The sequence below is a fragment of the Nelumbo lutea genome, chromosome 4, assembly GCF_056320005.1.
Source record: "Nelumbo lutea isolate HS-2025 chromosome 4, American lotus-T2T, whole genome shotgun sequence".
Taxonomy (NCBI): domain Eukaryota; kingdom Viridiplantae; phylum Streptophyta; class Magnoliopsida; order Proteales; family Nelumbonaceae; genus Nelumbo; species Nelumbo lutea.
In genome coordinates, this window is record NC_142687.1 from 92,049,554 (window position 1) to 92,066,309 (window position 16,756).

At 37.8% G+C, this 16,756-nt stretch overlaps 1 protein-coding gene across 1 annotated transcript; it reads left to right on the top strand.

Annotated features, from left to right (window-relative positions):
- Window positions 1-408: 408 nt before the first annotated feature.
- On the top strand, window positions 409-14,719 carry LOC148861798 (signal peptidase complex subunit 3B-like). The gene is made up of 6 exons (XM_088983134.1): window positions 409-700; window positions 848-895; window positions 1,829-1,891; window positions 7,828-7,881; window positions 14,058-14,144; window positions 14,273-14,719. The coding sequence occupies exons 1-6, from the start codon at window positions 575-577 to the stop codon at window positions 14,396-14,398; spliced, it is 504 nt and encodes a 167-aa protein (XP_088839260.1). The 5' UTR covers window positions 409-574; the 3' UTR covers window positions 14,399-14,719.
- The last annotated feature ends 2,037 nt before the right edge of the window (window positions 14,720-16,756 follow it).

Genomic DNA, 16,756 nt, shown 5'->3' on the forward strand with positions numbered 1-16,756 from the left:
ATAATTTTATTATTGATTTGCCAATCAAACACTAAACTAATCAATGATGTGACTCCAACATAACCAAACACCACCTAAATTACCCATTCAAGATTTTTATGGATGAACTTGCCACAAATATCAAAATAATGAAACTATAAATAACCATACAAAAGCAAGCGCAAATAATTTTTAAGTGGTTCTTGCTATGAAATTCGCCGGGAGAAAGTTGAGAGAAATAAATAACATCAGGCCACAAGGGTAATTTTAGGGTTTTTATTCATAAAATTTAATTGAATATTTTATGAATCAATGTTAATGGTGGGGCAAAGTAATGAAATATAAAAATTCAGGGGGTTTTATCGCAAAATAAAGTTCCGAGGGCTAAGAGGAAAAACGCCAAAACAATAGGGTAGCTCTCTGTAATTTACCCAAAAAACAGAAAGGAGTAAAATGTATGGAATCTTTCCTCAGTGGACCTGACAAGTCCTCAGTTTCGACCGAAGTCGCATCAAGCGACCGAGCAAGAAGGGAGAAGACTGCAGAGGCGAGAAACAGAGAGAAGCTGTGAGAGGGAGAGCAAGAGGCAGAGAGAATGCATTCGTTCGTGTACCGTGCCAACGCTTTACTAACTTTCGCCGTTACGATACTGGCGGTAATGTGCGCAATGGCCTCTTTCTCCGACAATCTCAATGTCCCCTCTCCCACTGCTGAAGTTCAGGCAAGACTCTCTTTCTCTGTCTTATATCAGATCCCTATCTACCCATTTTCTCTTTCTTGCTGCTTCTCTCTTCCTCGATCTGTTTTGGGTTCAAAACCCTAGACAATTTATTGCCATGATCATGTCCAATTTTGTTTATCTCTGTAGGTACTTAACATAAATTGGTTTCAGAAGCATCCAAACGGAAACGACGAGGTAATTTTTCCTCCTCCACCACCTCCTCCTCTTTTTCTTCTTTGATTGGTTTCATTTTATCGTATTGTTTATTAAAGATGATATCTATATATCGTTTTTTTACTGGGAACTCATACTTAGGGGTGAAACAAAGGAATCACCATGACGTCATTATTAATTCGATAATTTGGTTCATGAGAGTTCTAGATGATTATATGTTTTTTTCATTATTTTTTGAATTAAGTCCTGCTAATTGATGTTTGACTGACATATTTAAGGGCTTGGTATGTGACACAAGTAAACCGAAAGAAGGAAATTAAGATATAGAAGACTGTTTCGAGAGAGAATATAAGAATTAAGAGACAACTGAGAAGTCTCACCTCAACCTTGATCAAGATCTAGTGTTTTGGCAATATTAAATAAGAACTAATGATATCTCACTACGGGAGAAGCATATTAAATATCATTGTAGTAGAAAAAGACGAGTATTTTATTTATTCATCTTGTTCGGTACAATAAAAGGATCCAAACGTATAAACACTGGACTGGTGGGTGCCAAGCAATTCAAAGTCTGCTTAAAAACTCAAATAAGATTAAAAACTATTCCTATTTTCCTTGGTAATGGTGACAGAAAATTAACAGGTGTAACCAGTCTGCCCTCTCTTGTTTTTTTTTTTTTTTCTTCAAAGAAAAGTTCATCTTAAATCTTACCAGGGGTGGCATAGGGAGGAATGTATTGCACTGGGGGGCAGAGCTGCTCCCATCCCCTGTCCCCAAAGAAAAAGAAAAGAAAAGAAAAGAAAAGAAAAGCTGAGGAGCCTTTCTTTTAGATATGATGGATTGTAAACTGTTACACCAATGGATTGCCTTTCTCACTGATCAATTCTTTTGTGTGTGTGTGTGTGTGTGTTTGGATTCAATTCAATATTACATTCTTTAATTTGTCTTATGCAGGTCAGCTTGACATTGAACATGTCTGCCAACTTGCAATCAATGTTTACATGGAACACAAAGCAGGTTACAAATCAAAACAAAAGGGATTATTTTGCCTATGTTTGTGATGTTTATTAATCTATTTCACACTATTGAAGTAGACTTCTTTTATTTTATTTTCTGTATGATCTGTTAGTTAGAGTTATGATTTTATAAAGAATATCTCTTTTTTAAGTGATGCATTTCTTGGCATGCTATTTTACAAATATTTAAAGGTCTAGTCTACATAAATAAGTGAAAAAAATACTGAAAATAATTATCTGAGGTACTTTATGCATTTCCATGTTTTTTGCCTTGCTATGATTGGATTGGAAGGAAATGGAGATATGGATGAAAAAGAAACCTCAGTTTTTGATAATTATGGCTGAGTGGAATTTCCTGTAAGGGGACTAGCTATTCAAAAATCAGAGTATACTGATTGGGCAGAAGGGACCTGTTTCACTTGGTGTCTTTGTTTATATATCATAATTTTGCACTTTAATGCCCTTCCCTTTAAGATTTCTGCGGGACTTGCTAGAACAGCCATTAAGATCCTTATTGATATTTATTGCTCGACAAGGATTTTTGGGTTCTTTAGCGATTAATATAGCTAATGACACAGTGCCTTAATTGCTTTGTGTTGCTCTTGCTTGTATTGATCTATGTTTTCACATTCAACTTGCCCCCTTGTCAATCAATTATTGGATTGTTTTGTTTTGTTTGTATTGTATGGAACAATACATGTATTTATACATAAAAGGATTCCCAATGATGGTCTTGGTTTTATGGGGTTGGGAGGGGTAGCCTGGATACAGATCTAACCCTTGGCAATTTTTTTTTTTTTTGTTTTTTACATCAAGTAGTTGCTCAAATTCATCAGACCAACCCTTTAAAAGGTAATAAAGAAAAGACAATGGGGCCATTAACCAATATTGGTCTTAGCTATCCAAGGCTTGGGAGAGTGGACTGGATGCAGATGCAATCTTTGACATTTTTGTACAAGGTGACTGTTTTCAGACTTGAATCTGCAATCATACACTTGTCAGCCTGAGATTTTACCATTGCACCATGTAATGGCCTATGTGTTTATACATGATATATAATAAATAAATTAAGAAAATTGAGATATTATCTGGAAAGTAATTGAGTCCCATCTTTTGGCATCTGTGATTACAGCACCTCCTGTGTCCTGTTTGTGTCAGATTTTGACACTTGCAATTGAGTTCTTTTAATGTAGACAGCCATGTTTAAGTTAAATCACCTGACTGGTCTGTCTTTTTCTTTTTGAGGTTTTCTTTTCTTATATTTTCTGTTTTGTTGGCAAGGCGAGCTTTATTAGGGAGAAGGAAACCTATAATTGAAAACTTTCAGGAAGACCAAATATTCTCCAAATTAGTCAGATTCTTTTTTTTCAGTAGATTGGGATGAGTTTTTGGGAAATTTAATTCTAAAAGCTCTACCTAGGGTAACCTATAACCATTGTCCCTTATGCCTTAATCAGGAAATTCCCCTAGGGGCCACACCTTTCAGATTGAAAATATGTGGTTGGAATTTCCAAAATTCATTGAACAAATAAAGGCTTGATGGGAGGAGGACGGAATCAATGTGAGAAAAAAGGGGTGGAATTTGTTATGAAATTAAAGAGATTGAAAGAAAGGATCAAGGAATGGAAATAAAGAAGAATTTGGGAGACTATAATAATCAAGAGAGAACAGCTAAAAGGATAGAGGAGCTAGATTAGAAAGAAACCAGAAGGGAGTTTAGTGTGGATGAAAGAATGGAAAGATGGAGCGTAAAGGTGGAATTAGAAGGGATCTTAAGAAAGGAAGAAATCTCTTGGAGGCAAAATTGAGATGTAAATGGCTGTTGAAAGGAGATGGCAATACAAAATCTTTTCACTCTTTGACAAACGGAAGAAAAAGGAAAAATCTGATCTCTAGCATTGAGGTTGAAGGCCGGGTGATAGATAGGGAGGAGGAAATGGTTAAGATTTTTGTGGATCATTTTAAATCAATCTTTATCACCATTTAAAATAGACACCTTGATTTGGGGGATTTGGATTAGGACAGAGTGCCTGAGACACAAACAACTTTCATAGAAAGGAATTTCACCATGAAAGAGATTCATGAAGCAGTTTTCTCAATGGAAAGATCTAAAGCTTTGAGACCTGATGGTTTTTCAATAGCCTTCTATCAAGATTGTTAGGAGATAATAAAAGATGATATGATGGAGTTGGTTTTTTGAATTCCATTGGAAAGGGAAAATCTCATCAGGAGCAAATGCTACCTTCTTGGCTCTAGTGCCGAAAAAGAAAGAGGCTAAAACTCCAAAAGACTACAGACCCATTAGTCTCATAGGAAGCCTGCATAAGATTATTGCTGAAGTCTTGACAAGGGGGTTGGAAATTGTTTTTTCCCTCAATGATATCTCAAAATAAAGGAGCCTTTTTTGAAAGGGAGACAAATTATAGACCAAATCCTAGTGGCAAATGAGTTTGTGGCTGAAAAAAGGGAAATTGGAGGAGAGAGGTCTAATTAGCAAGTTAGATTTGGGAAAATCCTATAATATGGTGGATTAGTCTTTTCTTCTTGACTTTTTGGAAAAGTTTGGCTTGAGAGGAAGATGGTGAAAATGGATCAAAGGGTGCATTTTTTTTATGAGTAATAGGATCAAAGGGTGCATTAGCTCAGTACATTTCTCAATTTTGATAAATGGAGTAGCTAGGGATTTCTTTCTAGCAAAAAGAGGTTTAAGATAGGAAGATCCCATTTCCCCTTTCCTGTTCACATTTGTTGTTGAAGTTCTTAGTAAACTGATTATCAAGGCTGATCTAGAAAATCAGATAAGAGGTTAGAGAATAAGAAGGAATGAAATTGTTGTTATGCATCTACAATTTGTAGATGACATAATCATTTTTTGCGAGGATTGTGATGAATCTAGTGTAAGAAATTTGAAAGCTTTAGTAGATGGGTTCCAAAGGACCTCAATGTTGAAAGTGAATTGGGGCAAGAGTTGTGTGGCAAGAATTAACATGGAAGAACAAGAAATTCAATTAGTGGCATGAGTGGTAGGTTGTGAGGTTAGAAATTGGCCTCTAGTGTATCTTGATATGCCCTTGGAGAGTAATTCGAAAGCAAAAAGCTTTTGGGAATCGTTGGTAGAAATATTTGCAAAGGAGTTAGCTTTGTGGAAAAGAAGTTACATATCCCTAGGAGGAAGAGTCACTTTGATCAAATTCACTTTAGCCAATCTACCTGCATATTACTTGTCCGCCTTTAGAATACCACCTAAGATAGCAAGGCAACTAGAAAAGTTCATGAGGATTTCCTGTGGGGACCAAGTGTAGGGAAAAAAGACCACTTGATAAAATGGGAGCAAGTGTACAAACAAAAAGAGTTGGGAGGTCTTGGGATTGGAAACATAATCAAAAGAAATACAACCCTCCTAGGAAAGTGGCTTTGGAGATACCCTATAGGAGATAGGTTATGGTATAGGGTCATTGAAAGCATTCACGGTGTTGCAGAAAATGGCTGGGATGCAAAGCTGGCACTTGCAGTTCATACACAAAATTCAAACAAAGTTGGGTCAAGTGAATAAATGGATAGAGCCCTATGGCTTTAATTATAGAGAAACAAAAAGCAATGAGCTTCTGTTCTTAATTTGAATGATTGCCCAATCTAATTAGACGCTAAAAATATATTAGTGCCTGATGTGGGAAATGGTTCTCCTATGAGTGGATTATTGATTTTTTTTAATGAATCCTAATTATTCTCCATTATAGAGTGAAGACAAATGTGTAGAAGAAACGGTATGATCAAACTCCCCATGGAAAGCAACAATAGAGGTACTACCAGCATTTCTCAATTTCACCCAGTTTGATGTGGGCTGTGGGGAGAGAATCTTGTTTTGGGAGGACCTATGGATTGGGACCAGCCCCTCTTGCAATTTCCGACACTTCACTCCTTATCCAATTACAAGGCTGAACCTGTTTCTAAATTTGGACTTCCTTCAAAAAATGGGTTGAATTGGGATTTTGGTTTTAGAAGAGGCCTAAGGGATAGTGAATACGAGTCTCTTATTCTCCTACTCACAAAACTAGAAAATTACTTTGTGGACCAAAATATCTCAGATAGTAGAGTTTGGGCTCCCTTGGCTGATGGCATTTTCACTTGTGCTTCATTTTTTTAACATTCTTGTTTTATCTGAGCCTAGGGTAGTGAACTTCCTGGTAATAGAAGTCTGGTGCAAACCCATCCCTCCTAAAGTACAAGCTCTATGTTGGGAAATGTTTCTCAGAAAGATCAATACCTATGACTTGCTACAGAAAAGAAGGCCAAATAAGTGCCTATCTCCTTTCATATGTTTCCTTTGCAAGGAAAGTGGTGAGACTCTTCCTCATTTATTATTCTTCTGTTCCTTTATATCTTGTATTTGGGAATACATTTGCATTCTCTTTGGTTGCAGATGGGTTCCCCCACAGGATGTGGTAGAGTTGTTCAACCCCAGCTTCTTGAGGCAACAGAGAAAGAGAGGAAGGATTATGTGGAGGATAGTAAGAGCAGTGATGGTGTGGAACATTTGGGAATAAAGAAATCAAAGAATCTTCAGTGAGAGGAGCAAGTCTAAGAAGGAACTGATTGAAGTCATAACAGTTAGGACAGTAGTATTGCAATCAAAGAATCTTCCGTGAGTTCTTAACCAAAGACATATTAAGGGCTTGGACTGTAGTATTGCATTCAGATAGACTTGTAGAAAAAGTATGGATGGAATGGAGACCTCCATCTGGGAATAAGATGAAATTGAACTTTGATGGCAGTTCGTTGGGCAATCCAGGAAGAGCAGGCATAGGGGGTGTTTTCAGAAACAACCAAGGAGAGGTAGTGGCCTTGTATTCAAGTCCAGTTGGCTTTAGAGGTTCAGTTCATGCTGAAATATGGGCTCTGCAATTTATCAAAAAAAAAAGGTCTCTGCTACACAGAATGAGGCTTGCTGTACAACTTGAACTTAGGAAATAGGAAATTGAAGGAGACTCACAATTAGTCATTGCTTGGACAAAGAAAATCAATTTAGCCCCTTGGAAATACTGACAAACATTTAGAGAAATTGATACCATTGCAAAGAGGTCCAACGCTACTTTCAGCTGGGTAAGGAGAACTGCCAATGAGATGGCGGACATATTGGCAAAACAAGGAGTTGACAGGCCTATTCTATTTTGGGCAATTGTAATATGATGTAATCTGAATTGGGAAATGATTTAATGACTACTAAATTTATGAATTATTAATGAACTGTTTTTACTTATAGAAAGAAAAAGGAGTGGTGGAGACTGACCAAACATTGTAGGGTTGCTTGGCATAAATACAACTTGTATGCTATTGTTCAGTTGCTGATAAAAAGGATACATATTAAGGGCTTAATTTTCTTTGTTTCCGCTTCAGAAGAATTTTCTCATAAATGAGAATCACTCACTAACTATGGATGAGCTTAATTTGGTATTCCTTCTCCAACTTCTTTAGATGAACTGAAAAAGTGGATCCTCTAAAGGAATATAGAATGTCCAGCAACCTTATATGAAACCCTTCAATGATATACAAAAAAGTCAAATGTGGAAGATTCACCACCAATTTTTTTCTACCCCTTTTATCTTAACCATGATAATTGCTTTGTTGCAAATTCACATATTTGAGTTATATACATATTATTGCTTTTATACTCAACATTCTGAAGAGTGATGCTTGATCTTTTGGGGTTCTTTGTAAAGTTTCTACTTTCTACTTGTCATTGACCTCTTACTGGTAGTTTCTTTGTTTGACCACAAGGCTTTAGATCTTTCAAGGGATAATTTATTTCATGTAACATGTGCTTTATAGAACATTTTATATATTCTGTTCTACTTTCAGAGATACTGTACTGTGTTTTGCATGGCTGAGTTTAAGATTTAGTTAAGAAATTTGATATATTATTTTTATCAAATACTGCAGGTTTTTGTATTTATAGCAGCTGAGTATGAAACCCCACTGAATTCTCTGAATCAGGTAAACATTGGTATATCCTACTGCAGAAACCTCTGTTCCTATGGATCAGCACAAACTAGAAGTTTAACTCTTATTCTGGTTGAAATTTATGGTTCTTAATTTTTTTTGTTTTGTATAGGGCTAGTTTTTTCCCCAATGCAAATTTATGTACATACTACATACATATTATGTGTGTGTGTGTGCGTGCGCGTGTTTGTATCATAGGGGCTTGGGTTTCTGTTTTCAGACTCCAATTTAGGGCCTGTTCGTTTGCTCTGAAAGTGCAATAATTACATTAAGAGGTATATTGGTATTGGTGAACTTTTCTTTCCTCTGAACTCCGAATGCAGAGAATGTTGTTCTGAATTCTGAATTCTGAACATTGTCAAATGTCCATTTTAACCCCATACATGAGAATTTTTGTTTGCCTTTTGGGGGTATCATTAGAAAACAAAAAATTGTAAGATTCTACTTTAAGAGATAAGAGATAAGAGTAAACGAACACCCTTTTTCCTCTTAAAGTTATAAGATTCCTCTTAAGAGATAAGAGTTAATAGGAAACGAGCATACCCTTAGACAAAAAACTGAAAACAACTCCAACTGCTTCAAAACTAAGGCAAACGCATAGGTAACTCTTAGACAAAAAACTGAAAACAACTCCAACTGCTTCAAAACTAGAAGTTTAACTCTTATTCTGGTTGAAATTTATGGTTCTTAATTTTTTTTGTTTTGTATAGGGCTAGTTTTTTCCCCAATGCAAATTTATGTACATACTACATACATATTATGTGTGTGTGTGTGCGTGCGCGTGTTTGTATCATAGGGGCTTGGGTTTCTGTTTTCAGACTCCAATTTAGGGCCTGTTCGTTTGCTCTGAAAGTGCAATAATTACATTAAGAGGTATATTGGTATTGGTGAACTTTTCTTTCCTCTGAACTCCGAATGCAGAGAATGTTGTTCTGAATTCTGAATTCTGAACATTGTCAAATGTCCATTTTAACCCCATACATGAGAATTTTTGTTTGCCTTTTGGGGGTATCATTAGAAAACAAAAAATTGTAAGATTCTACTTTAAGAGATAAGAGATAAGAGTAAACGAACACCCTTTTTCCTCTTAAAGTTATAAGATTCCTCTTAAGAGATAAGAGTTAATAGGAAACGAGCATACCCTTAGACAAAAAACTGAAAACAACTCCAACTGCTTCAAAACTAAGGCAAACGCATAGGTAACTCATATAGAAACTTAAGTAAGGACTAAAACAACTTAAATAGGAAATTCAATGATTGACTAAAAGTAGGAAGACCAAAATCCAGTCAAAGACTGACACCCTTTCATTAATGGTCTAGCTAAGCAAGGAGTTCAAAGACAATCTATGTTCTGGGTTATGTTATAGTTAGTGCCTTAGTGGGATTCCTTTGGGCTTTTTTTGGGGGGACTGTTGTAACTAGTGGATTTGTTTGTTGGGTTATGCTTGGATTGTGTTGTAATTAGTGGGCTTTCTGTGGACTTTTTGTCTACCCACAACTTCTTGTTGTACATGTCCTTTTAATCTATTGAATCATTTATGTGTTGCTGATAAAAAAAAAACATGATTGCATCTTCAACTTTTCAAAATTTTACAGACTCTGTAACACGACTAAAAGGCCTTTACCAAATGTTAAATCCCAGGCTCCCAGCTATGTGTGGTTTCGGGAGGGGTAGACTGGATATGGTCCTATCCTTTGGCATTTTTTATTCAAAGTGGCTGCTCTCAGTCTCATCTTTGAACCCATTTTCTCACGCTTGCCAGTCTGAGACTCTTTAACAAGACTCTTTAAACTAATTTGACACTTTTAAGCGACTTACCACATTCCTTAAGGCACTGACAAGCTAGAAAATAACTAGGTTGGAAGAAAAATTACGTGTTTGCATCTTCAACTTTTTGAAAATTTACTCTCTAATAATTTTTTAAACTAATCTAAAAAAAGCTTCAAGCCAGGTTGTACATCTCCCCTAATGTTTGCATCATGTGCTTTAGTGAGGGTGAATCAATAGGCCATCTCCTTATTAATTGTAAAGTGGCTAGAAATTTGTGGCAATACTTACTTCTGCAGGGGGGGGGGAGCTTAGTTGGACTCCCCCAAATTCTGTAGGGGGAGTTCATTTACTGTTGGCAAGGGCTGAAGATCAAAATTGGCAAGGGAGGAAGATGCTTTTGGAAAGCTGCTATTCATGCTGTCATGTGGAATATTTGGGAAGAAAGAAACAGGAGAATTTTTGAAGAGAAATATTCTTCCTTGGAGACTACGATTTTGTGCCCAAGCTAATCTTAATATCTGGATGGCGAATAGTAAAGTCTTCGCTGATTTCAACCTGGGTGTCTTGGAAAGAAATTGGTCAGAATTAATGTTGACTTCCCCATTTCATTCTCAACCTCCTATTACAATCACCCCAAGATAGGAGAGTGAGTATATCCTAAACTTTGATGGAAGTTTCAGGAAGACCATTGAGAGTTCATCTGAAGCTGGAATTGGAGGTCTTTTGTGCAGATCTAATGGAGACTTGATTTAAGTATTTAGTGGCCCCTCTGAGGCAAATAATGCTGCAGCAGAATCAGAGATTTGAGTCCTTGTTGAAGCAGTGATTTAGAAGGCGCGCCTAGGTGCATAAGCGAGGCGCATTTCAGGGTATGCGCCTCGCCTAGGTCCTAGGCGCAGCCCTTTCAAAAGGCGCACACCCGGTGTGCCTAGGTGTGCGCCTGATGTGCCTTTCGCCTCAGCCCAGGTGTGCGCCTTTTGAAAATTTGATGTTTTTTAGCTTTTTTTGAACGTAGCGACTGGGTTGGGGGCTCCGCCTCCAGACCCCCGTGCCACGCCCCTCGAGGCAAGCCCAAACAAGTCCACGTTAGGTCTTAAATTCTTAGGCGCCGTTTGGCGCGGTCTTTCAGCTGTTTACAAGCCGGGAAGATCGAAAATCGGTCTATTCCAGTTTGCAAGCCGAGAAGACCGAAAAGACGTGCAAAGCCCATTTTGGGCTGATTTTGGGAAGCTCCAAATGAAGCTTCTCGTGTCTTTCACATTTTAATCTCGTGCGGAAAGATCCGAAATGACGCGCGGAAAGACGCACGTCTGCCAAACGGTCTTTAGGCTCCCCAGATCTTATGTCAAAAGCTCAATGTGTCTATTGACCGTCAGAGCCACGAGAAGATCTTCTCAAAAAGACTTGCCAAACAGGCCCTTAGTTTTCACACAAAAAATAATAATTTTATAGCTTTGATTGCTTTTTAAGAAGACATTTTATTAGGATGAATGAATGAACAACATTACCAAATTGGGGGTTCTACTCCGCTCTGGTTCGCTCGCTCATCGAAGCTTTGAGAACCCCTAATTTGGTAATGTTGTTCATTCATTCATCCTAAGAAAATGCCTTCTTAAAAAGCAATTAAAACTATAAAATCATTATTTTTTGTGTGAAAACTAAGAATTTAAGACCTAATGTGGACTTGTTTGGGCTTGCCTTGAGGGGGTGTGGCACAAAGGCGGCTCGTAGAATCAGGAATGTAATATGTTTTACATTACATTAGCTACTTGGAGTAATGCAATTGAATGAAAAAAGAGAATAGAGGTTTTACATGCTTAAAAATGTTTTATATGTTTGATTTTATTTTTAAATTCTCATTCGAATATGATTTACATCTTATGTTTATGTATTTTAAGTTTAGATAATAGGTTTTTTAAAACATTATTTTAAAATTTAAGTTTATATTTTTTATTAATATTATGTTTAATATTTTTTTTTTGAATTTTTTAGCATTTGTTTTTGACATTTTTATTTTTTATTTTTTAGCATTCTTTTTTTGTTTCTTTGCGCCTTGCTTCAGAAACATGTGCGCGTCCTCGCGCCTTAGGTGTAAATTGACCCCTGTGTCTTTTTTGCGCCTTGCGCTTTTAAAACATTGCGTTGAAGGCCTCAGGGTTGCCAAGTTGCAGACTTGCAGCAGTTTAGATCCATTGCAGTAGAAGGGGACTCAAGGAATGTCATAAATTGGGCATTTGGACATACCCTTGGTCCTTGGAAGCTCTCTCACCCTTGGTTTGAAATTCATGAGATTTCTTCCTGCTAGCAGTGTAGTTTCAGATGGATTACCAGAGAGTTAAATCAATTGGCAGATAACCTAGGAAAATCTGGGTTGGGAAGGGACTGTTTGTGTAGTGCAAAACTGCAAATACATTACCAAGTAATTAAAGGGCCCTTTTTTTCCCTGTTGATGGGGCCTTGTATATGTTCTCATGTACAACTCTCCCTTTCTTTTAATGAAATCAATTATCTTTCTCAGAAAAAAATACTTATTAAACTAATCTGACCCTTTACTGTACAATTTCTAACCCTATTCCTAAAACACCATCAGACTAGAAAATAACTATCAAAAGATTCAAATCGACCAAAAATAGAAACACCCAGAAATTATGAAATTGTCACGTGATAAGAAATAGAGATATAACCAAATTCTTTCTCTATAGATTCTTTCCTTTGTTTTTGTACTGCATCAACTATCAAGTAACATTATGATGTCAACTGCATCAACTATCCTCATGTCTGAATTCGGTCAGGTTAAGAGTGGGTTCCACAAGTTTAGGAGAATTGTGAGTAACTTTAAGAGGGTGGGTCCCATGTCTTGGGTAAAGGTATGTTAGGAATTCGAAAGGGGAGAATTCAGAGAAGAACTAGAGCAAGGCTTGGCGTGGCTTTCAATATCCATCAGAAGGTCTTGGTAACCATTTCGTCGGAGGATGATGCTTCTAATGCCTGATTTATTGGGTGTGGCTCAGGGACTGGCGAAGTTTTTTCGAGTTCGGGTGAGGCACTTAAAGATTCGCAGGGCGAGGTTTTCCTGTCTCTTGATGATGCTAAAGGTAAGCAAGATCCGCATTCTTCATCTTCTTGCTTGGAGCTGAGTCAGGAGAATGGGGGTTTTGTTTCTTGTCTCTAGGAGGAAGTCTCGGAGAGGGAGTCAGTAATGAAGGAAGCGAGTGAGTGTGGGGTGGAGAAGGTGGAAGAAGGGTCGAACAACAAAACTGAGGTAGGGGAGGAAGGAGCCAATATTGAGGTAGGAAGTGGCTTATCAGATTTTGAGGGCAAGAAGTGAGTGTGGGGTGGAGAAGGCGGAAGAAGGGTCGAATAACAAAACTGAGGTAGGGGAGGAAGGAGCTAATATTGAGGTAGGAAGTGGCTTATCAGATTTTGAGGGCGAGAAGGGGGTTGATTTGTATCTCCAAGATAAGGTGATTAGGAACAAAGCCAATTATGTGGTTTCCGAAGTGGTTGTTGGAAGGCTAGGATTGGATTTGGGCCGCAGGGGCAAGGGAAGAGTTTGGCTGGAAGTGGTGAGGTTTCGGAGATCCCAAAGAAGACCAGAGTTTAAAACAAGCTCAATGTGGTTCATGTTACGAAGGTTTTCTCAAGGTTGAAAGATGGTTTGGTGGGAACTAGGCCAACTAATAAGTATAAAAGGATTTACAAAAGAAAAGGGGTTAAACTTAGTTCCCTGAGTCTTGAGAACCCATGTTTGGAGTGATCTCTCTCTTCTGAAGGGGCTAGAAAGATCTCCCCTCTGGTGGATTCCCAAAGAATGGAGTCGAAAGAGCCTGATTGTTCAGGAAAAACAACTTGGACTGAATCTAATTTGAAAGAGGCTCCTGTTGAAGTGTTAGCGGGGGATGAGGCAATAGAGAAAAGAGGAGTGGACTTGAAGACTCTAGTTGACAGAGAGGTGGAAATTGGCAAGTCTCTGAGCTTTTTCTTCTTAGGAGAAGACTTTGCTAGAAGAGCTTCCGAAGCTTTGGAGAAAAAGTGGAAGCTTGAAAGCATGAGAAAGGTTCCTGAAGCGTTAGGGAAGAAATTTGGGATGAGGAAGGAGGTCCAGATGAGTTTGATGAGGCGGAAGATTAATTCGCGCATAGTATCTGCTTGGCTAGAGTAGTGTTTGCTGCGCTAGTGCATTCTCATGTTTTCTTTCCTTGTTTCTTCTTTGATGTAGGCGGCTAGCTGAAGTAGTTGATGGGTCTGGGGGTGTTATCTTAACTAGAATTTGGTCCCTTAAATGTTTGAAGATTATAAGGCGTGTAAACATTATAAATGGTTGTCCTTCATATTCAGGTTTTTGTTTCTGAGGAAATATGTCTTCTGTTTCACCTGATTTTGACTTCACTAAAAACAGGTTTCACTTTGGGATGGTATCATACCATCAAAAGAGCATGCAAAAATCTGGATCCACACAACAAACAAGTATCGTTTTTCAGATCAGGTGGGTACTTCTTTACACCTAAATCGTGGAGCTGAATATTATGTTTGGACATAAGAATCATGTGCCTAATCCCTTCTTTAAAAGTTTTATGACTATTTATTTTTCCATTCTCTTTTTCCTTGTAAAAGGGAAGCAATCTTCGGGGCAAAGAATTTAACTTGACGTTGCATTGGCATGTCATGCCCAAGACTGGTAAGATGTTTGCTGACAAAATAGTTATGACTGGATACCGCCTGCCAGATGAGTACAAATAATGGGGCGCCTGTCTTCTGAGATGTACCTTTGATCTTTTTCTCCATGATAGATATGGAAGAAGTTAGGCAGAATGGCAAGGGAGTAAACAGGGAATTTTAGGTTTTGGGAATGGAAAAAGAATTAAAAATTGAAGTTTCTCTGTTTTTTCTACAATTTTTGTGCAGTAATTCTAAGATGGAAAAGAAAACTCTGTATCCTTTAATTATTGAGCTAATGTTGTTTCGGTTGATTGACTGGATTAGATTGAACTTTCCCTGCGAAACATCATGATATCATTTATCATCTTTAATTTTTATTTCTAGCATTATCATTAGCAAAAATGATGTTCTTTTTGATCTGATAATTAAGAGGTGCATTCTTATTGCTGTCAAAATGTGAAATGAGAAACTCTTCAAAGATAATGTTCCACCACATCTCAGAACATGGAAAACAGTTGGGAATATTTGTTGTCAAGTACAGGTGCATCAAGTTTTAAGGATTTGTTCTCTGCCATCCTATAGAACAGAAGTTACTGAACTGTCTTTCTGTTCCAGTGCACTCTACCATGCAAAAATCTTTTATTGGTAGATTTCTGTTCTTTGCCATCAAGTTTTAAGGATTTCTGTTCCAGTGCAATGTGCAAATCAATTTGCTCTTCAGAGATATGGCCACGGTTCCTTGGTCAGATCAGCCGTCAGCGGCTCCATAGTGCAACATCAAGGTCATGGACTCTACCAAATTCACCCTACAATCCGGAGCCCGCTAGTCTAGTATCTCTAGATCAATAATCCACAAATTTTCTCAGATTCTCGGTAGTCGGTACACAGAATATATGATTATATATACCAAGCCAATGAAATAGTTCAATTTAAGGCAGAATGTCACCTCATTGATTAGACATTTCAAGTAGGGGTTGTAGTTGTATTGTAGTTCTGATTTCTGGATCCTGAAATAGTTCAATATAAGCCATGAGAATGTCAAGGAGAGGCTTGAATGGTATAGTAGAGTTTCAGGTCAGGCCATAGAGTTTTCGGAAGTCTCGTATTTTATTTTAGTTGGAACAGTCCAGCCAGATTTTCTTTTTGCTAATTTCTTGGTATTTTTGCTTCCCATGGCAACAAGAAGGGAACAACTAGCTCCATCTTCTCACAGAGGTATCTCTTAGTAAGGACTAAGGAGACCTTCAGAGATATTAAAGAGCACTCCGAATCTACTACCCGCTAATGAATTTGGTGGAGAGCTAGCAGAGATACAATGATAGGTCTTAGTGGCCTTGGCTGGCCCGATCTACGATACGCAACGCTTTTAGGCTGTCTATAGTTTTCGTTGGGGAAATTTGTACAAAGTCCATAGTTTTCGTTGGTAGGTTCTACTCAGAACTCAATGGAACCGACCCTATCCAATTTGTTATAAGGTATATATTATCATTGTTAAAAATCAAATTTTTAAAAGACATGTTTCACTTTTTTAAGAGGGAGAGTAAACAAATAACAAGTTTCATGGATAGACCTTGGAATCAACCCTAGAACCGCCCCTGGAACTGATTTTTACAAGGTAGGTTCTTGTTCCAAAAAACCTGAAATTAACCCCTACAGGGTAGGTTCTAGATTCTGCTATGGAACCCAATCGAGCCGACCTATGCTCACCCCTACTCGCAGCCGTGCATTGCAAATATTGGAGTTCTCAATGCATGACTGCAAAAAAGGCTGAGGGCGGTATAAAAGACAGTCATGTGAGGACCAAATCTGATCTCAAGTGAGGGGGTTTCTACGTTTGAGGTATGTTATTGAAACTACGGTTGCTGAGCACCAGTGTTGTGGAGAAGCTATTCGAAATAGCTTCATATTTAAGTAGTGGTTTAGGCATTTGACCTTTCTGGATTTTTACCAAACACGATTTCTAGCATTGCCATGTCGGGCCCAGCTTGGAATTCCATAAGCCACATCTGGAAAGCCCTCCCAAATGGGCACTCAAACACCAAGAAACATTGTCAACAAGGCTCTTAAAGAGGAGATACTTCTAACCAATCCTAGTGTTTTGTATACATGTGATAGTTTGAGATATATGACAATGCAAGCAACAACTAGCAGGTTTGGACTTGAAATGGAATGAATTTCCCCTCAATTTGTAGGGTTACAAATATTAGGACTTTGGATCTTCTCCCAGCAAGGGCATGGATCATGTTGTAACGTGTTGGAAGAGTTTTTGGGATAAATTACTAAGACCACTTATACTATGGGGTCAATGATAAATACTCCCAGAACTTTTGCTTTGCAACAAATATCTCTTTCGTTAGAGTTCCCCGTCAATTAACTTCAAAAAAGTTTCTCATTCAGATGTTTAAAATGTTTAAGCCCCAAAGTACCCCTTTCTTATTT